Raw genomic sequence first — 22,135 nt, forward strand, 5'->3', positions numbered from 1 at the left:
CATCTGGAATTGAGCAGATACCAAGAGTTGGCAAAGTGCCCATGACAGAATGTCTACCAGTTGGGATATTTTTAGAGATAAAGTTTATGGAAGGACCCATCTCTTAGATTGGGACATGTGGCAAGGAGGTGGACCAAAGTGAGACAAGTGGCCTGACATTTGTTAGAAAGTGGATCAAAGTGAGACAAGTGGCCTCACACTTGTCACTTCAGCTATTGTGTGGCTCTCCACTTGTCATTGTAGCCTTCTCTTGCCATTTTAGCTCATGGGAGGCCCAAATCTGTAAATTGGAGCCCTCTCTCTTCATTAATGGAGGCTCTCTTGCTGCACACTAGCCTCTACCACCGTTGAAGGCTGCCCTAATGATGGCTACTCTCTTTCTCTCTCTCTTGAAGGCTGCCCATGAAGAATACCGGCTGTTGGGGACTGTTTTGGAGGCTTCCATCGCGAAGAAATACTGAAGGCAAGGGTATTTAATCATTTATTATGATTTCTAGCCATTCTACTTGTTGTACCAGCATTTGTACTTGCTGTACTTGCTGTACCAGCCCTTGTACTGGCTGTACCAGCTTCTGTACTTGCTATACCACCCATTGTACCGGCTGTACCAGCTTGTGTACTTGTTGTACCTGTTGTACCGGCCACCGTACCAGCTGTACCAACCATTGTACCTGCTGTACCAGCCACCGTACCGACTATACCAGCCACTGTACCTGCTGTACTAGTCATTGTACCTGTTGTACCAGCATTTGTGCTTGCTGTACCAGCCACAGTACCAGCTGTACCAACCACTATAACTGCTGTACCAGCCACTGTACTTGGTGTACCAGCCATTGTACCTACTGTACCGGCTGAATGGAGAGTTGTACTTGTTGTACCACCTCTATTGCATGAAGACCCGTAGTTTTTGGGGAAGAATCAGTACCCACACGGAGGTATATGGATTATGTTGTTGGCTCGGCATTTCTACAGCCTATCTTCCGGCTTGGTTGCCTCGTGTTGGGTTGTGTTATGGCATTTGTATATGGATACTCCGGCATCTCCCGTGGGGAGAGTAAGGCCCTCAAAGCTTGTACATGATATTATTCTCCTTGGGTAATAAAATACTCCAAGGGGGGGGTCGGCCCATTCCGACCTCTATGCGGTGTCACACGTGCAAGCTCCATTTTCAGCATTTGTGGATGTTTTGTCTAGCTTTTATGTTTTATGCAAAGTGATGATGGATATGTGTTAAGGCTGTGGCCATGTTTAAATGTTTTAATATGCATTGATGGTATCAACAAGTGTGTCAAAGGCCCTAGTCCCCCGGGCACCCGCCGCGAGTTTCATGTAGCCTCTCCGGAGACAGTGCCGTGCGTCATATCGCTTCCTTGCCTCCAGGGAGGCCCCATTCTGCAAAGATTAGAGGGGGGACAGGCAAGCTAAGGGGAGGAGGGGGCAGCGGCCAGCGGGAGGGGAGGACAACGAGGGCAGGGCGACAGGAGGGCAGAGAATGGCGAAGCAAGAGAAGCGCAGGCACGAAGGGAGGGAAGGGAGGGGGGGGGTGCGGGCACAAAGGCGGGCAGGAACAGGTCAATGGGGGGGTGCTCACAGCTCTCTCTCTCTCTCTCTCTTACACAATGTTTGAGAAAAAACACACCTTATGCTTTCATATGTACCTCTTCCCCTGTTTTTTCATATAAACTTCTTTTTTTTAGCTAATCATATAGCCAACCAATTTTCATTCAAGAAGACACATATGCTCATAGATACAGTGAGGATACACAAAATCATTTAATGCCTTCAATACAAGACTTCTCAAAGCCAAACTTATACCCTGTCTCGCTCGTGAACAAGAGGTTGTAGAAGAGACGGAAACTCTTTGCTCAAGTAGTTGAACATGGCAAAAAGAGCACTATCACTTCTCAAAGCCTGGAGAATAAGTGCAGACTCAGCCAAGTCAATATCTACACTCAAAATGTTAAAAATTTAGAAAAAAAACAAATGTTTGTTTGATAACAACAAGCAGACCTGGACAGTATCTTCCGATAAATCCAAATTAGAGGAGCTGATTCCATTCAAAAGAACAGCTGCCAGTTTTAATCTGTCGAGCCACTCAAGAGATTTCCATGCTCTTTGTAGCTGCTTTATATAAAACAAGACTTGTAAAAAGAAATGGCAAGTATAAAATTTCATGACATTAATAAGCATCCATATGGTGCACCTAAGATCATTTTACGGCGAAAATTGTAAGCAGGACTGTGTTAAGCCGTCTCACATATGAAAGTGTCCAGAAAGAAGACTTACAGTTATCTCAATGGGTCTATCTCCTAAGACAAGCTGAGCACCAACTTCCTCTGATGCTCTGCGTGCAGCTCGAAACTGCACTAAAGTTGATAAATGACAAGTTTCATGTTTTGGCATACTTACTTACACCAGTACTTGAAGAAGATCTGAGATGGCAAATACCTTTTACTCAATCCCCTCCCTAAAGAGGTGGATATACAGTCTCTAAAAAGAAAGAATTTTATGGTGATAAGTATTCACCTCTTCTCCTGACGGCACTCCAGCTACAGAAGACAACTTTTCAGATACCAGACCCAGTATCAACCTTAAAGCCATAGCTGATTGGCCTCCTGTTTACAGAAGTCACAAACGCATGAAGGCAGATTTCTGAGCAGGTGTTTTCTTAAAACACGAATGGCTTGATTGAAAATGAGAAAATTCATCATGATTTCCTGTGCCCACAGTCCTAGCACAAACCACATTAAAAATGCATACAGATTCAAGAATATCAAAGCTACCCAAGGAATATACCATCTTACATACAATACACCACATAACTGCACAATTTTGTCCATGTCCTTACCAAGTTCAAGGCTGCGGCCTAATGCTGCACCAAAGCTTTTGCCAGTGATTGACATCAGGTTTAATTGTGACCTCCCAAACCTATCTTTAGAAAGGGACTCGTGTGTTTCATTCATGAGTCCAGCCCTGCAGTTCAGGAGAAATAATGCTGAAGATTTACTGCATTTGCTTAATTGCTTTGAAATTTCAACCTTTCAACAACTAACATATCATTGACAAAATTTAGCTTTAATTCATACCAATAATTGACAAATTTTAGCTTAAATCCATACACATCATTGACGAAGTTTACCTCTAAGCCATATTGGCAAATTGATATATGATAAAAACAAGCAATAAGAGTCACAATAGTCAACATTCAAGCATGTTTACCCTTCATAGTAACAGAAGGAGACTTTTTTTTTTTTGTCTTGTACTAGTTTGTTGGTCCCATGGTTTATATTTGGCCCCCAGTGGACGATAATACAATCTTCTTCTTCTTCTTCTCCGGATCACCCCCGAGCATAGGGGTCAAGGTGTTGGCATAGATAAGGGTTTCCACTAATTAGAGTGTAGCAGAGACAGAAGCATAGATTAGGGTTTACCATAGATTAAGGTTTAACATCAGGGTTTAGCAATAGATTAGGATTTAGAATAGATTATTAGAGTTGAGGTAAAAGTAGCAGACTGTTTGAATCACTAAGGACTAGCAAGGGTGGGTTAGCACTCTCATGGCCTAGATACTGAGCATCATAGCACAAGGCTACAACAATATAATGACCCACTCCACCTATATCCTCACTTATATAGCTTTTAGCAATAAGAGCCATACTTATAGAATTATTCACTTATAACTCACTTGAGTTATTATAAGCCTTGACCTTATAATCAACCTGCTTTCCTAATCCCTAGGCCCCCTAGCCGCGAGATTAGGTCACGTAACCCTGTGGTTAACATGAGGTACATAACAAAAAGCTTGGCATGAGGGAGCATCTTTAAACTTGAGAAGAAGAGGCTTCTCCTTGGTCATCTTTCCCTACTCTCCACGCATCGAGGAAAGGGTGTCCTGCATTTACCATTTGTTTGCATAACTTCACCCCATCCTCATTGGGTAAGTTGCCATGGGGAGTTAACATTTAGCGGGTGGGCTTATTTGTGCTTGTCCTCATCAGTGGATACCATGATTTCAGTTGGTGAGACAAAAAGATGTTATTAATGTCTACTAAAGACCCAATAGGTCTATGAGACCCAAAGTGTATGTATGTTCCATGTGTAAACTCAAGATCATAAAAAATCATAAACATAAGCACATAAACATACAAAAAGTCAAAGAAAATAGGCTTGCATACTACGTGGGTCGAGCAGCAAGGTCATTGAAGCTAGTGGGGCTCATCATGTGTCATCCTCCTCTACGATAGCATATAAGAAGGCAATCTTTACTATTTGGGCTGGTGTTGCTCTATGTTGGAGTATATTCTGGATTTGGAGCTAACATGAGGAAGGCCTGGATCTCTAGGGGCAAGGACTTTTGGGAAGGCCTAAGGCCAAAGATATTGTAACCTTTTGTACTCTATGAATATACTGAAAATACAGCCATCTCTCTCTCTATTCTCTATCTATGTTGATTGTTCTTGCATCAAGTGTTCCTATACAGCGCTTAGGGCTGAACAAAGATTACCTAGAGCTTCCGCATGTGACATTGGTATATCAAAGCATCAAGCAGATTCTGAGATATTGGTGATGTCCATGTTTCACCCACCCTTACTGCATCGCGAATGGATGAAACCATCGCCGGTGTCTTGATCTTTTGGTGGTGTGGTGACCAAGCAACATTGTATCAGCATCAAGCTCAGCAAGGCTAGGTGTTGTTGGTGTCCTAGAAGAAGTGCACAGGTCCAAGGAGAAACGCAGCATGTATCAAGACCCCCAAAAGCTGGTTGGTATCACACAAACCCAAGGGGAGAGTTTCATGAGGGTAGCTAGTCGGGGCTGCCCCAGAAGCTTTTACCGAGCACTCCAAAGGATTAAGTTCATCCAAGTGGTGAGCCAAGGGTGCCACGATCAGTTTCAAGAAGAAGGATTCATGTTTGTATTTAGGGGCATGGCAAGAAGGCATGGGGACAGAGTGAAACAGATGCATAGATCTCTACATCAAACTTGGAGTGGATTCAGAGACCTAAGGCAAGGTTTTCAGTGAAAACATTGCCAAGAAGGATAGGATGATAGGTATGGGAGACGAAATGTGGAGACACGGGATATTGACAGTCATCCAAGGTCAGAAGTTCGAATCCGTCATCAAGTTTAGCAAAAGGGGATGTCACATGGACATGCTAAATCCCAGACTAAATTCCTGAAGGGCAACACATAAACAGTAGATTAACGCACAAGTGTCACCATTTGACCACCCAATTGGTCCACCCGTGCTTTCTCATCATGTATGTACATTGGACTGGTGTCCATGGCAGTTGTATATGCCGGGGATTGATGCCACTCATGTGATACTGTGGACTTGGCTTTCCGTTGGGACTTGTGCCTCCGTGTACATGCCCGGAAATTCTTGGTGGATTGGTGTTCCATTGGGTCTAGTACCTCGTGTACTTGCCTGGAGCACGTCTATTTTGGTATAGTCTCATGAACGGGGATTGTCCATACCAATGTTGCATTGCATTGCATCTTTATGTGCTTGCTTGCAATTGAAATTGCATGCTGTTTTCATGCTTGCTTGACCAATGTGTAGTTCCGGGTAAGGGGACGCCCGCCCGCGAACCGTGCGTGTGAAAATGTCTACTGACATGGTTATGTGGCATGTGACAGGTGGTAAGTATTGGTCATAAACCTAGCCTTAGGAGTTAGCACTAATTTATAAGTGAGTGTGTACACACTTCATTAAGTTTTGGGCGACCAAAACTCACTTATAAATTATGACCAGCCCCGTGTTCAAACACACTGATGTCCCGAGGTGGACGTAACCGAATGTCCACCGCCCAAACCTTATCCCCTTTGTACAAAGGGAGTAACCAGCCATGTGTCCACTCTAGCTTGCTCCGCAAAGCACCTGCGTGCCACCTACATTGGGCAACTCACCACCTCACTCCTCCTCCTCTCTCTAGAGATTTAGCGCCTCCTTCATGAGGGCTGTTGGGCTACATTTTCTGCACTTTCTCCTTCCCAACTCCATTTCCAAGCTTCCTAAGGTGTTTTTCAAGCTTCCAAGAGTGTTTCCGGATGCTAATCACTCTCCTACACACTCCCAATGACTAAAATTCAGCAAAACAGCTCTCTTTATTGCTGTAATTTCTGGTCTTTTTGCTGAAAACCCTAATTTCAGCCCTCCTTTCTCAAGTTGAACCATAGGGGAAGCTTTCCCAAGGTTCCCTTCATCCTCTTGAAGACTTTTGTCGCGAAGAAATGCGACAAATCAAAGATCTTAACACTCCAAGAACTTCCATCGCGAAGACTTCCGCTGTCATCGACTCTACTTGCTATTGGCAAGCTTTTATGCTTAAATATGGGAGCAAGTAGCAGGAGGGAGGAACCGGCTTACAAGATCACATACCCTGTGTAGTGTTCTCTTGTCCTACGTGCTCTCTTGCAGATTGTTGCTACCATGTGTTGGTGGAACAATAGAGAGCATATGGTAGGGAACATGGGCACTTGAGAGGGTAGTGTGGATTGCAAGTCTACATCGACAACCTCTTGTTTGCAATACTGTATTCATATGCATTGGTATGGAAATCTGGTCAGAAATGCCCATGACACTATGTACTTGATTCTCCCAAGATCGGTCGGCTGTTCCGGCTCACTGTGTGTCTCTTGTCAATTCGGCAATTTACTTCTTGTATTTGAGCAAGTGTCCATCAATTCTTAGTGTATTTAAGTATATTGATTAGCATTGTGTTCAACCAAGTAACATTGGTATCAGAGCATACGGTTCTCTTTCACTTCTATCATGAGAGACGATCACCGTGAACACTAGCTATCTCTACACTTAGAACATTATGGACAGCCATACAATGAATGTTGGAGATGCTAACACAAGAGGTAGGGACAATGAAATGCATGCTTCCAATGTTTTACAGGATGAGCAAACTCATGTGGTGCACAATAGGGAACATGAATATGTGGGACAACCGTCCCGTGGCAAAGAGAAGATGCAGGAAGAAGAGTCCATAGTCTTGAGGGCTGAACTTACTCGTATGCAAGCTCTTCTCCATGCACAACAAGAAGAATTGAATCTTTTCCGCCGCGAGGATCCATTGGTACATAACCGTTTGAAGGCCAAGAAAGCTCAATCTTATATGGATCATGCAATGGCAATGATTGCTCAAGAGTTGTACATGCAACCGAGGGATGCAGCACGTGCATACTTGGCTCGTACCGAGGATGCCTATGCAGAAAAGGCAACCATCCCACATGTCTTGGAATCCCCACAGGTACCCGAACAAGAACTTATGTCTAAGAGGATGAATCTCCATGCTATGGGAGAGGAACAATCAGTGACTTCACACCATGCAGGAATACCTTATGTAGCCCGTGAAGGATACAATGTCTATGGCAGTGGTCAAAATGTATGTCGAATGTCATTACCGACTGAAAATGTGCATGCACAGCACATGCAACATGGGCTGCAATTTTCTGTTGGTGCAGGTATTCCGCGTATCTCTCATGCCACTCATGCCTTCGAGTGTGCTCGTGAGGGAGAAGCTATGGCTGAAAATGTATCAATGCATGTTGAGGAGCCAGCCATGCCTCATGCTTACAGGGCACATGTATCTATGCCTTATGCATCACCTTTTGGTCCTAAAATGATGCCAGACACAAGGGCTGTCCCAATGGACAAACATGGGGGAAAACATGTTGAGATGCATGCACATACATCAAAGTCTCGTGACTTCAAAGCAGGAGACAAATCTGTGAAGTTTGACACATATCATGGGGAATATGATGCATCAAAGGCACTTGCTTTTACTGCCTAGTTTGATGTTGCTTTCAATGATGAGGATTTCACTCAGAAATCCATGATTCGGCATGTAAGCATGTTCATGAAAGGCAATGCTACCCATTGGTGGCTCACAAAGAAGCTCTCACTGAATCCTGTTAGATCATGGTAGATCATGGGAAGAGTTCAAGGAGAGGTTCTATGCTCAATTCTTGCCTCCCAATGCATTGAATGAGATAACAATGAAGTGGGATTGGGTGAAGCAAAATGAGGGGGAATCGGTAAATGCATATGTACAAAAGTTTTGGAAAGTGCTTTTGGAGGTGTCTCCATTTATGCATGTCACCGAGGCGGAAGGAAGAGAAGGTTTCAATCGGGATCGCAACCCGTGTACAAAGTGGGACTACAAATGTATCCTGGTCATACCTTACACCAACTAATCGCAGCCGCCACCGCCACCGAGCAATTGGAACTCAAATTGAGTCGATCCAATAAGGCTAAACCCTTATTTCAAGGCAAAGAGAGGACTGTCCAAAACCTGCAAAATAATGGACAGCCACCTAATAAGGACCAAAACCAAGATAAAAATGGTCCAAAGGCTGAAAATAACACTACCAAGAAGCATCCCTTCAATCTGAGAGACTATGGTCTCACTTCGGAGCAAAAAAAGTAATATATTAGTGGGGAAATGCTTTACTTGTGGTAGCATCAAGCATATTGCAAAGGCATGCCCAAACAAGAAGAAGCGTGAAAATGCAAATGCATCAAAGTCTAATGTGCATATGGTTCCGGATGTGCAGGGCAACACTTCACATGATAGCAAAGACAGGGTTGTATGTAAAGCTTGGGGACAGCTCAAGGATCAACCCACTTTGTTCATGTTTGATAATTATGCATCTGAAAATTTCATATCCACACGTATGGCAGCTGCTTTGGGTATTGAAGTGGAGGACATGGGTCCTCAAATTGAAGCAGGGACTGCCTTCGTTGGTAGAGAAGTGCAGGTCATGTAATTGATGCTGGTGAAGAGGGTGATACCATTCCCCTTGTATCTCGTGTACAAATTAAGAAAGTAATGAAAAAGAGTGTTTTTGCGTACTTGATTTTTGTACGAGATCATGTTGAGGAAAACAATGTACATGTAAACACTCTTAGTTATGATAGGCTGAAATTTTTACAAGAGCACAATGATTGTTTTGCTGATGAGTTACCAAATGAGTTGCCACCCATACGACCGGAAGATCATCACATTGATCTCGTGCCGGGTAACTCACCACCTAATAGGCCAACCTATCATGTAAGTGCATCCCAAAAAGAGGAGATCATAAAGCACGTGAATGAGCTTCTTGAGAAGGGTTTGGTTCAACCAAGCTCTTCCCCATATAGTTCACCCGTTCTCTTGGTTCAAAAGAAGGATGGATCCTTTCGAATGTGTGTGGATTATAGAGCTTTGAATAAGCTTACCATCAAGAATCGGTTTCCAATTCCACGCATAGACGACATCCTTGACAAGTTGGATGGATCAGCATGCTTTAGCCGAATTGATCTCAAGAGTGGATATCATCAAGTGCGTGTAGTGCCTGAAGATGTACACAAAACTGCTTTCAGGACAGCATTTGGGCTTTATGAGTATCTTGTTATGCCTTTTGGTCTTACAAATGCCCCAGCTACATTCAATAGAATGATGGATCGCATATTCCGTGGGTACAAGAAATTTGCAGGTGTCTTCTTTGATGACATCCTAGTCTTCTCGATGTGATATGCACAGAAGTCTTTGTATTGGAAGATCCTGTCACACAAATGCTCACACCGTCTTCTGTATCCTGAGTTTCGTGAGTTTAGCAATCCACTTTAATACTTCAAACTTTAAAGAGTTGAGAGAGAGAGATATGAGAACTGTACACCAGATTGGGTCCCGAATTACCCACTGAAGGGCCCCCTATCCCGATAACGAGATAGTATTTGCTTTATTTCTTTAGAGAGAATGACTGTGGACTGTAGATAAGCCAAACGCAAGATCTCGGAGGATCGGAGAGTGGCTGATCTGTACACTGCTGTAGAAACACCTCGATGACTTGATCTCGAGCCTATGCACTCTTCCCAAGGGCATGAGGAAGGGCTGCACACCTGAGGCTGAGAGAAGAAGAAGGTGGACTGTTCTACACTATGTTAGAATGCTGAAAATACTTATGAATGCTGTGTTACCTTCACCAGATGACTGCTGCATGTGTGGATGATGCATAGAAGACTGGACACTGATGCAAACAGCAGATTCAGGGCTGGAAACTGCTGTAGACTGAATCTTCAGGGCTGGAAACTGCTGTGGACAGAAACGCAATCCTGTAGAGGGGCTGTTGTACTGAAACGCATGAGAAACAGAGGCTGCAGACTGCTACTTTACGGCTGGACAGAAAACGCAGAGAAGCTGTACTGTTTGCTGGCGTTGAACTGGGCTGAATGGTGTGCTGAATCTGGGCCTCAATGGATGCTGAATCAGGGCTGAATGGATGCTGAAGGCAGGCGCCTAGGGCTGACTGAAGCTATGGTTTCTCAAGGGGCTGGAGAAGCAAGCTTATGGGCTCTAGGGCTGAAAGCAAGGGTGCTCCTAGGGCTGAGGAGGAGAGCTCTTAGCACAATGAAGACTGAATGAGAAAATAGGCTCTAGGCAAGCCTATTTATACTAACTGGAGGTTGGTCATTTAATAAAGTTTTATATTTATAAATGCCCAATAATGCAAATAATGTTAAATAAATACTATTAAATATGGAAAAAATACCAGATAAATCCCAATAAATTCCCTAAGGCTTCGGGGATGTTCTAAATGATGCACAGGCATATGAATGCATATTATGCAGGATGCAGAGTGCTTTCTGATGCAAACCCTAAGGCTTCTACTAACTCTACATGCATGAATGATTCTCTCCAAGTGGGTTAAGGGACTTGACTGACTGACTGACTGACTGACTCATTAAGACTGAGGAATGACCTACGTAGCTCGTGCCAGACTTATCCTGGACTGAGGATGTACAATGGGGTCACGGCGTACGACAATTATCATCCTATTGGGTTCTAAAACTGTACAAATGCTGCACTTTTGATGATGAGCCATCTTGTCACCATGCACTGAGTGCAGAGTGCATGTGACATTCCCTCCTGATTAGCTTGGCGGCAGGTTCATGGCTTCCAAGTAGTCCGCCAATAACTGGGGGTACTTTTGGAAGTACTCCTCGTCGAGCCATACGGCTTCGTGGGTGCCTCGATCTCGGAATTTCGTATAGAACTGACGAATCCGTCGACCGAAACCATGCTTCCATCGATGAAGAAGGATCTGCTCAGGCTCAATCACTTCTGCCTCGTCTACCACGTCTGGCTGCTGTTCATCTGAAACATCAAACACTTCTGGACCAACATATGGTTTTAGCCAAGAAACATGGAAAACATCATGCATTGTCCAACTGGCAGGCAACTTTAACTTCATTGAGACATCACTTATCTTCTTAACTATTGGAAAAGGACCAAAACTACGGAATGAAAGCTTGGGACAACGTTTGCCCACTTGTTTCAATCTCTGCTTCATGATACGCAAATAGATCCAATCCCCTTCTTTGAAGTGGACATCTCGTCTAGACTTATTTGCATGTCTGCTATATGCTTCCTGAGCTTTGGTCAAGCGGTCCTTGACTGACTCAATGATCTCGGAAAATGCTTCCGTGGTTTTATTAGCCTCTAAAGATGGAGACACCATTCTCGTCAAAAGAGAAGAAAAACGGCGACCAAAGGCTGCTTCATATGGAGTCCGTCCGACACTGGATGAATGAGTGTCGTTCAAGATAGCTTGGACCAATGGAAGATAGTGCTCCAATTTGGACTGCTGGTCATGACAATATGACTTGAGGACATCAAAGGCGAACTGATTATAAATTTCTGTCTGGCCATCTGTCTGGGGATGGAATGCACTAGACAACTGCAACTTAGTTCCAAAGTTTTCAAATAATGCCCTCCAGAAATGCGAGGTAAACTTGGAATCTCTGTCTGATGTTATGGTGCTAGGCAAACCACAAATTGGATACCAATGCTTGAGAAACAGACGGGCTACGTCCTCGGCTGTGGCCGTATGCTTGCATGGGATGAGTATGCAGAACTTACTAAAGCGATCCACAATGGTAAAACACTGAGTGTTACGGGATCCAGTGGATGCTGGTAGAGGCCCTACAAAGTCCATAGATATGTCAATGAAAGATCCGTCGGGGATAGGCAAAGGTTGAAGTAAACCTGCCTTCTTTGTATGGGGAACCTTGACTTTTTGACAAATCTTACAGGCTTGTACATGTGCATAGACATCACGCCTCATCTTTGGCCAATAAAAGGACCGTTCTAATTTCTCGAGGGTACTGTTGATACCCCTATGTCCTCCAACTAAGGAGTCATGGGCATCGTGGAGAAGAGCGGAACGCTTTTCCCGAGTAACACAGAGACGGTTCTTGTAGAACAATCAACCGTTCTGTACTGAATAGTGGCCAGGCTCAGAAGTGAGGGCCAAACTATACTGAGTACCAAACTCAGGGGAGTCGACATATTGGTCTTTCATACTATCCAAGTCCTTCCCCGTGATTTCGAGAATGGTAGCTTCTTGGACTGCTTGGATGCTGGACTTTCGACTGAGAGCATCTGCTACTGGGTTATGCTTACCAAGGATGTATTCAATCATACCTCCAAACTGTTGGAAGATTTGACTCCACCTGGCCTGTCGATCACTCCACTGGGCACTTGGCATAGTCTGAAGCCACTTAAGTGCTTGGTGATCTATTTTCACTGTGAAAGCCTGTCCATAAAGAAAAGGCTTCCAATGTTTGAGCGCTATGATCACGCCCAAAAGCTCTTTGTCATATACCGAATAATTCTTTTCGGCGACATCCAACTTTCTGCTGTAATATGCCACGGGTCTATTGTCCTGCTGGAGGACTGCACCTATGGCTACATTGCTGGCATCGGTGATGACCTCGAAAGGTTCGTCCCATGATGCTAACTTTAATACAGGTGCTTCTGCGGCAGCTTTCTGGAGTGCATGAAATGCATCAAGTGCCTTACCTGTAACTGAGACTTTCTGCTTGCGAGTCTTCACCCCCTTGAGCAAGTCGGTAAGAGGTGCTGCAAGGTTGGAAAACTGATGGACATGTGTGCTATAGGCCTGACAAAGACCTACGAATGAACGGATTTCTTGGGCGGTCTTAGGAATGTCCCAATCTAAGATCTCCTGAACCTTTGATGGGTCCAGTCTAATCCCATCGGAACCGATGATGTAGCCCAAATACTGAACTTCCTTAACACCAAAGATAGACTTTTTGGCGTTTATGTAGAGCTGATTATCTCGCAAAAGTTGCAAGACTTTCTCCACATCTTTCTCATGCTGCTCCGCAGTGGCTGAGAAGACTAGTATGTCATCAAGGAATATGAAAACACACTTCCCAATGTGGACTGCGAAAATCCTAGACATCATCTTATTGAACGTTGCGGATGCATTTGTAAGCCCAAAAGGCATGACTACGAACTCGTAGTGACCACGCTCTGTCCTGAAAGCTGTTTTTAGAATGTCAGCTTCAAAAATGCGGACCTGATGGTAACCACTCTTGAGGTCGATCTTAGTGAAAAACTTAGCACCGTCTAAACGCTCCAAAATGTACTCTATCCTGGGCATAGGAAACTTATTCTTGATAGTGAGTTTGTTTAATGCCCTGTAGTCTACACAAAGGCATGCAGACTTGTCCTTCTTTTGGACAAATAGGATAGGTGCAGCAAATGGGGAGGAAGAAGGCCGAATGAATCCGGCTCGGAGAAGCTCAGATAACTGCTTTTCCAACTCGCCCTCTAAAGTCTTGGAAAGACGATAGGGAAACATGCTAGGAGGATCTGATCCAGGGACCAAATCAATGTGATGGTCCTCAAGGCGAGAGGGTGGGAGACTGGGCGGGAGATCGTCCCTAAGCATAATGTCCTGGTGTCTGGATAGGAGGTCTGCTAACTGAGGGACTGAAGATGTAAGGGATGCTACTACTAAGGGAGGGGCTGTTTGAGCACGAACATAAAGGAGTGCTCCTTCTGCTCCCTTGCAGATAGCTCGTCTGGCCTGGAGATGTGAAATCAATGGGATGCCAAGAATGCTTCTATCCCCCCAAATCATGACAGGCTCAGGAAAACCTTTACAAATAGTAAAAGTGTCCTGCCCCCAATTGGAAATAGGCTCATACTGACGGAACCACTGAATTCCTAAGATCATGTCACACCCTAACAGAGGGGAGACGATGAAATCTCGTTGAAATGAGGCCTTCTGAACTTCAAAGGCAAACTGCTGTGCCTTCTGGAAAATGTGGGTGCGAAGACCAAGTGTAAACCCGTCCACATCCAGATGATATGGGACTAAAGTGCAGTTCAATTTATTAGCCAACTGGGGAGAGAGTCTTCAGAACTGCCCATATCGAAAAGGACTACAAACTGTCGGCCTTGGGCAGAGCCATAAGCTCGGATGAGGCTCTTCTGAGCAGCATCGCTCTCACCCTCCTGCTTAGCATCAAATACCACGGATGGCATAGGATGCATGGAAGGTAAAAGTTGAACTGCATTTGAGGTAGTAGGCGGGGCTGGAGGAGCTGGGGAGGCTGTGGCAACTGTGGCAGAAGGAGCTTTGGCAGCTTGTGCCGCTTGCCATTTGTGGCAATCCTTCTTACCATGCCCTATAATATGACAGAAAAAACATCTATTTTCTGACTGGTACTTCCTTTGCTCCTCTGGAGGAAGATAACCTCCAGTAATGCCTGCTTTAGCCTTTTCATCAGGGGTTTTTTTAGGTTCTTTATCCTTCTTACCCCCTGAACTGGAGCTATTACTGCTGTCCTTCTTAGCATCTTTAGAAGATGCGTTACCTTTCCCTGTCTGTGCAGCTGATTGCTGCTGCTGGGGTTTGGTACTGGACTGAGATGTCTGCTTGGGCTTGCCCTCGTTGAGCTTCATTTCTTCATTCTGAGCGAGAGTCAAAGGCCGGTCATATGTACTTGGTTCAAAGTTACGAACTGTGAACCGAATGTTGGAGTCCAATCCACGAATGAATTGCTCCATCTTGGCCTGCTCAGATAACCCTAACTGCTGTGCTAAAGTAATAACCTTACCGGAAAACTGAAGCACTGGGGATCCGTTCTGTCTGAGTCCATAGAACTCGTCTTTCAGACCGGTCATGTACTGGGGCGGGAGAAATCTGGTCTTCAGGTCATGGACAAAGATGTCCCAGTCAAAGGCTGTGACACCTGTGGCCTGGTCAGAATGAATACTAGACCAATGCTGCCACCAAGTGACTGCCTCACCAGTGAGATGGGGAACCGCTAAGTGGACTTTGTCTTGTGGGTCTGTGATCTTAGCTAAAGGAAAATGAGCATTAAACTGATGAATAAATTGATTAACTGAAGAATGATCACACTTACCATCATACTTACTGAAATTTGGTTGACTGCGAATGATGGTGGTTGATGCTGCTGCGGGCTGCTGGCTGGTGACACCTATGACTAGGAAGACTGAGGAGAGCTGCTGATACCTCAAGTGTATGGCCTCCTTTTCCCGTTGGTGTTCGAGTAACATACATTCTCGATCAAGCTCACGTTGGTGTTCCCGAGCGGCGAGGTCAGCCTGACGCCGGTCTTCGTCGATCCTGCGTTGGGCTTCCTCATAGTCCCGTCTTTCTTCTTTTTCTCTTCTCCTTCGGGCCTCGTCCTCTCTCCTTTGTTGTTCCATCTGAAAGAAGAGGGAGATGTAGTCGGGTGCTGCTAGAGGTGTAGAAGGACGTGCTGCTGCTGCCTCCAAGAGTTGGAGACGCTCCATGAGTAGCTGGTTCTGAGCTCTAAGAAGAGCTATGGTGTCTGCTGTAGGCGGAAGAACAAGGTCTCCTTCGGGGGAGACGTCTTCCAGCTGATGAGTACTCTCTCTTGTAGACATGATGCTAAAGTCGGTGGTCGTGCCGGAACGCAATCTAACCATCCAAGGATGCCCCCACGCTAGGATACGGTGTGTGTGGACTATCTGAATCTGATACCAATGTGATATGCAGCGGAAGTCTTTGTATTGGAAGATCCTGCCACACAAATGCTCACACCGTCTTCTGTATCCTGAGTTTCGTGAGTTTAGCAATCCACTTTAATACTTCAAACTTTAAAGAGTTGAGAGAGAGAGATATGAGAACTGTACACCAGATTGGGTCCCGAATTACCCACTGAAGGGCCCCCTATCCCGATAACGAGATAGTATTTGCTTTATTTCTTTAGAGAGAATGACTGTGGACTATAGATAAGCCAAACGCAAGATCTCGAAGGATCGGAGAGTGGCTGATCTGTACACTGCTGTAGAAACACCTCGATGACTTGATCTCGAGCCTATGCACTCTTCCCAAGGGCATGAGGAAGGGCTGCACACCTGAGGCTGAGAGAAGAAGAAGGTGGACTGTTCTACACTATGTTAGAATGCTGAAAACACTTATGAATGCTGTGTTACCTTCACCAGATGACTGCTGCATGTGTGGATGATGCATAGAAGACTGGACACTGATGCAAACAGCAGATTCAGGGCTGGAAACTGCTGTAGACTGAATCTTCAGGGCTGGAAACTGCTGTGGACAGAAACGCAATCCTGTAGAGGGGCTGTTGGACTGAAACGCATGAGAAACAGAGGCTGCAGACTGCTGCTTTACGGCTGGACAGAAAACGCAGAGAAGCTGTACTGTTTGCTGGCGTTGAACTGGGCTGAATGGTGTGCTGAATCTGGGCCTCAATGGATGTCACAAATCCCTATATTCTAGGGACATGCGGATGCGTGTCAGGCCTAGAAACATGCGGATGCATGTATGTATTATACCTGGGCATGTGTATGGATCATATGAGTGGATGCATATGAGTCCAAGGACATGGCAGGACATTTGTGGACTTTTGGGCGGTGCCCGTGTGGATTCCGGCCATGCACACATGGTGTGTTATGATGGCAGGCAGTACAAGAATGATGATAGGTGGTTCTCCAAGTTTACATGTGCACAATGCATAAATGATGCATGCCATAACTTTATTTTACTTTGTGTGACATTGTCTTGCTGCCTGGACAATGCTTGTTATTTTGGCTTGTGAAGTCCGAGGGACCGGGGACGCCCGGGCACCTTGTGGACACGTGTGTGCACTCCTGCTTGGGCCTAAAACTATGGGCTTATGGGTTTTGCAGGTGGTAAGTGCGTCCACACTCAATTTACAGCTTATTTCATTTACTACTGAAGTTTATTGGTTTGCAGGTCCACACTCATTAATAAGTGGCCGGACAACTTATAATGCGTTCCCATTTGGTTGGACCAAAATTAATGAAGTCCGGACAGCTTATGGCCATTTCCCATTTGGTTGGGCCTAAACTTATACAAACAGGACAAATGGAGCACTATGGGCTGGACACCTACCTGGACACCTTATGGGGACACTTGTCAGCCTGTATGTGAACCCACCAAGCCCCATAGGTGGCACTGGAGAAAGGCGCCTCCTTCAAGAGGTCATTTGGGCTGTTTTATTCATAACTCAACACATTGGAGAGCTGGTTGAAGCTTTGGGAGTTGCTACAGGACTGGTTGCTTGCTTCCCGGACTCACACAGCTTGGATATCGATCCCCACACTCTTCTAAAGGGCTGGTTGGTAAATTTCAGACCTGTAATTTCTGGTTATTGCGAGTTTTGGGCTGGTTACAGGTGTCCAAAGTCAACTTGGACAGTACAGGACAGCTCTAGGGACCTCCACAGGGCTGTAGGACCCTTTACAGGTGGATTTCTCGCGATGGAAAGTTGCTGTTTTGGACTGGTTATTGCATAAAACAGGCCGGACAGCAATGGAATATGTGAGCATGGATGTGTCTCAAGGATTCCTGGTGTAACAGGTGTTTAGGGCAAGCATTGGGAACACTTGCTCGCGGAGAACACAGGTTTCTGGATCAGTTTCTCGCGTGGAAACAGGGCCTAAAGATCCATTTACATCTTGTGCAAGGCGGAGTACCTGTGAGGATTGTGATACTCTTGTGCAGGGCGGATGTACCTGTGAAGAGGCTTGTGCAGGGCGGATGTACCTGTGTGTAGGGCGGATGTACCTACAGATTCTCTTGTTTGAAATGTATTCATTCATGATGTATTTGGAAGAATCAGGTGCAGGCTGGTGGTGAATCCCCAGGCACCCGTAAACTTGTACTTGCAGACTCTTTTGGTAATATAACCTAAAGGGGGGGGGGGTCAGCCTATCATCGGCCCCTTTATGCGGTGTACTGTCATTTTCAGCTTTGTGGTTGTAATGCTCAAGTGTTAAGTGCTCAGAATCTTGTTCACATTTATACGATTCCAATACACGCGACCGCCTCCCGTTACATTGGTATCAGAGCTCAGTTTTTCCCCTCATTGGAAAACGGTCTGAGGCTTGGAATCATAAGTGGTGACCTGATTTGAGTGTCATGGACAGCCACATTTCTGACAGTGTGGAGAACACACAGGACCGTGAATTTCATGGTACAAAGGATGCAAGAGATGCTGCAGGCAATGATGTCTATGGAGATGCAGGTACTCATGACACTATGCATTCTGATTTGGAATCTTTGAGGCGTCAAGTGCGACGCTATAGGGCTGAAACCGAAGAGCTTAGGTCATTGAAAAATGACCCGGATGTACAAAGGGTGTTGGCTGCGAAGGCAAAGGCTTCGGTCCATGAAGTCACTTTTGAAGCAATTGCAAAGGAAATGGATGTTGAGAAATCCCGAGAGCTTGCACTTGCATACCTAATGGTTAAGGGTGATGTATACACTGAAGCAGATGGTAGTTTGGCTTTCAAGGAGCCACCCCTCATGGCTGCCCATGGTGATGCACATGATGCACAACAAGCAGAAAGAGCACAGCAAGTGCCAAATGCTGAAAGGACAAGAGTCCCTGGTGCTAGGCTTGATGCAGGTCAAGAGAAGAGTAAGGATGAGGGATCCTCTACTCATTCCCGCTTTGCTCCAAGAAGACATGTCCGTTCTCGTGTTGAGCTTTCCACTCATTTGGAGAGTGTGGCTCAAGAGAGAACGAAGAGAGATCGTGAATCTTCATCGCGGCATCATCATCATGCAGATGAACAGGATGTACATAGGGATGCTTATAGAAGGAAGAAGCCTCGAGAGTTCAAGTCCGGTGACAAGGATGTAAAGTTTGAAAACTTTCAGGGACGGATGGACTCTACCAAAGCACTTGCTTTCATTAGACAGTTTGAGATAGCTTTTTGCAATGAAGACTTTTCGGAAAAGTCTATGCTCAGGCATGTGGGAATGCATCTCAAGGATACGGCAAGTGATTGGTGGCTTGCAAAAATACTTGATGGAAGTGCTGCCCCAACTTGGTCTTCTTTCAAAATTCAGTTTTATGATCAATTCTTACCACCAAACTTTGCAAAGGATGTACGCAAGGAGTGGGACTGGCTGTCCCAAGATGAGGGAGAGTCCGTTGCTTCATACATAGCAAAGTTTTGGAAAGTCCTTCTCAAGGTTACTCCCTTCATGAAGATTGGAGAGGACGAGAAGAAGAGAAAGTTTGAATCGGGGCTCCATCACATCATTCAACAAAGCTTGGGAGTGTACCCAAATAAGACCATACAAGAGCTTATACACTCAGCCATGATTGCGGAGAATTTGCACATAAAAACACCCACAAATAAGCCATTTGCAGGTCAAAACAAGAGCAAATTCAGGGCTGGTTATGACCAGAAAAAGGGTGGACAGCCACCTAAGAATGCTCCCAAAGATGGCCGAGATGCAAAGGATGACTCCGAAAAGAAGCCGGGGGGTAAACGCCACAATTTTGGGCTCTCAAAACAACAATTGGAAGAGTACAGGAAGGCTGGAAAATGCTTTAAGTGTGGCAGTAAAGATCATATATATCCTAAATGCCCACAGAATCCTAAGAATGCTGAGCCTAATGTGCAAAAGCCTCTTGTGAATGTTGTACCCGATGTGCAGGGTAATACAGGGCATGAGCCCAAGAGTAGAGTCATATGCAAGGCTTGGGGCAAATTGAAGGATCAGCCCGCTTTGTTTCTTTTTGATGATGCTTCCACAGATAACTTTATATCCGTACAGATGGCTGCCGCCATAGGTCTCAATGTGGAAGACATGGGAATGCAAATGAATGCAGATGCCGCCTTTGAGGGCAAACAAGTTGATGTAACTCCGGTCATTGGTAAGCTCCGTGTACATATACAGGACTACCTCGACTATGAGAGCTTTTTAGTGGCTCCTCTTACAGGTTGTGATGTTTTGTTGGGGATGCCCTGGCATCACCGTTTAGAGCCTACTAAGGCTTACAAAGAGAAGAAAATCAGCTTTGTACATAGAGGCCGTGAGCACTCTATAGATGCTGGTACTACTGGAAGTACCATACCTCTTGTAAGCCATGTACAAATTAATAAGGCAATAAAGAAATCAGCTTGTTCTTACTTGGTTTTTGTACGTGATACCATTGAACATTCTAGTGTTGATGTTACTGCATTAGATCAAGACAAGCTTAACTTTTTGAATGAGTTCAAAGATTGTTTTGCAAATGCTTTGCCAGCAAGGTTGCCACCAGAGAGGCCGGAAGATCATTGCATAGATCTAATTCCCGGTAGCTCTCCACCTAATAGGCCACCATACAGGGTGAGTGCTAGTCAACAAGAAGAGATTATGGCACAGGTGAATGAACTTTTGGAAAAGGGTTTGATTCGGCCTAGTTCCTCGCCATATTGCTCGCCGGTACTTCTTGTTCAAAAGAAGGATGGTACTTACAGGATGTGTGTTGATTACCGTGCCCTCAATAAGATAACCATCAAGAATCGGTTTCCGATTCCGCGCATTGATGACATCTTGGACAAGCTTGAAGGTTCGGCATGTTTCAGCCGAATAGACCTCAAGAGTGGGTATCATCAAGTGAGAGTGGCACCTCAAGATGTACACAAGACTGCATTCAGGACAGCCTTTGGTCTTTATGAGTTTTTGGTGGTGCCTTTTGGCCTTACAAATGCACCTGCTACCTTCAACAGGATGATGGACAGGGTGTTCAGAAAGCATAGAAAGTTCACAGGTATATTCTTTGATGACATTATTGTATTCTCAAAGAATGAAGCCCAACATCGTGAGCACCTGGCTATTGTGTTTAAAGAGCTTAAGGAAAATCAGCTCTACATAAATGCAAAAAAGAGTGAATTCTTCCTCCCAGAAATTCACTATCTTGGTCACATTGTATCCAAGGATGGTGTGCGCATGGATCCCGCAAAGATACAAACCATGCAAGAATGGCCAGAGCTGAAATCAGTCCATGAAGTGAGGAGCTTCCTTGGTTTATGTGCTTACTACAGGAGGTTCGTCAAGCATTTTGCTTTTATTGCCGCTCCGTTACATGAAGAAAGCAATCTTTAAATGGACACAAGAAGAGAGAGATGCCTTTCAAAAGTTGAAGAGTGCAATCATCTCGGGACCGGTACTCATTATTCCGGATTTGCACAAACCTTTTGTTGTGGAATGTGATGCAAGTGGGGACTGCATAGGGGCTGTTTTGAACCAAGAAGGACATGCCATTGCCTATGAGAGCAGACGCTTGCAACATGCAGAGCTTCACTTACAGGTTTATGAGAAGGAGTTGTTGGCTGTAATTCATGCCCTTACTATTTGGAAACACTATCTTTTAGGGGCTGATTTTATGGTCAAAACTGATCATCAAAGTTTGAGATACTTTTTGACTCAAAGTAAGCTCTCAGAGAAGCATATGAGATGGGCAAATTTCCTCTCAATGTTTCATTTTCAGATTTTACACACTCCAGGGAAAAAGAATGTGGTGGCAGATGCCTTATCTAGACGACCACAGGTTCATGCTATTACAGTTGCATACCATGAGGACTTATCGGATATGCGTAATACTTATCATCTGGATGAGGATTTTGCACATGTATGGGCTGATTTGCAAGAGGGTATTGCTGTCCCATCTTATGTCATAAGAGATGGATATCTCATGATGCAAAATCGTATGTGTGTGGTAAAGAACCTTCGCCATAAGGTTATGGATGGTGCCATGCTCCTCCATATGCAGGTCATAGAGGCATTTTGGCCACAGCACAAGCTTTGGAGAGGTATTTCTTTTGGCCACATATTCGCAAGGATATTGAAGCATATGTACGTGAATGTATGGTATGTCAAAAGGTCAAATTTGACAGACATAAAGCACCTGGATTGCTTCAGCCTTTGCCTATACCAAATGAACCATGGGAAAGCATTGCTATGGATTTCATTATGGATTTGCCAAGGACGCCACAGGGAAATGATGCTA

General features: G+C 44.9%; 1 protein-coding gene across 3 annotated transcripts in view; it reads right to left on the bottom strand.

Moving 5' to 3' along the window:
* Nucleotides 1-22,135, bottom strand: part of LOC147640569 (TraB family protein) — a 52,785-nt gene that overhangs the window by 13,579 nt on the left and 17,071 nt on the right. For all 3 annotated transcript variants that reach the window (XM_086813060.1, XM_086813068.1, XM_086813065.1), the window contains exons 2-6: nucleotides 2,849-2,973; nucleotides 2,527-2,615; nucleotides 2,287-2,361; nucleotides 2,011-2,121; nucleotides 1,816-1,911 (exon numbers count right to left, since the gene is read on the bottom strand). In XM_086813060.1, the coding sequence (XP_086669186.1) occupies nucleotides 1,816-1,911; nucleotides 2,011-2,121; nucleotides 2,287-2,361; nucleotides 2,527-2,615; nucleotides 2,849-2,973 (496 nt within the window). The remainder of the gene's footprint in view (nucleotides 1-1,815; nucleotides 1,912-2,010; nucleotides 2,122-2,286; nucleotides 2,362-2,526; nucleotides 2,616-2,848; nucleotides 2,974-22,135) is intronic.

This window comes from Cibotium barometz, chromosome 2, assembly GCF_041138505.1.
Source record: "Cibotium barometz isolate CiBa-2024 chromosome 2, ASM4113850v1, whole genome shotgun sequence".
In the NCBI taxonomy this organism is placed as follows: Eukaryota; Viridiplantae; Streptophyta; class Polypodiopsida; order Cyatheales; family Cibotiaceae; genus Cibotium; species Cibotium barometz.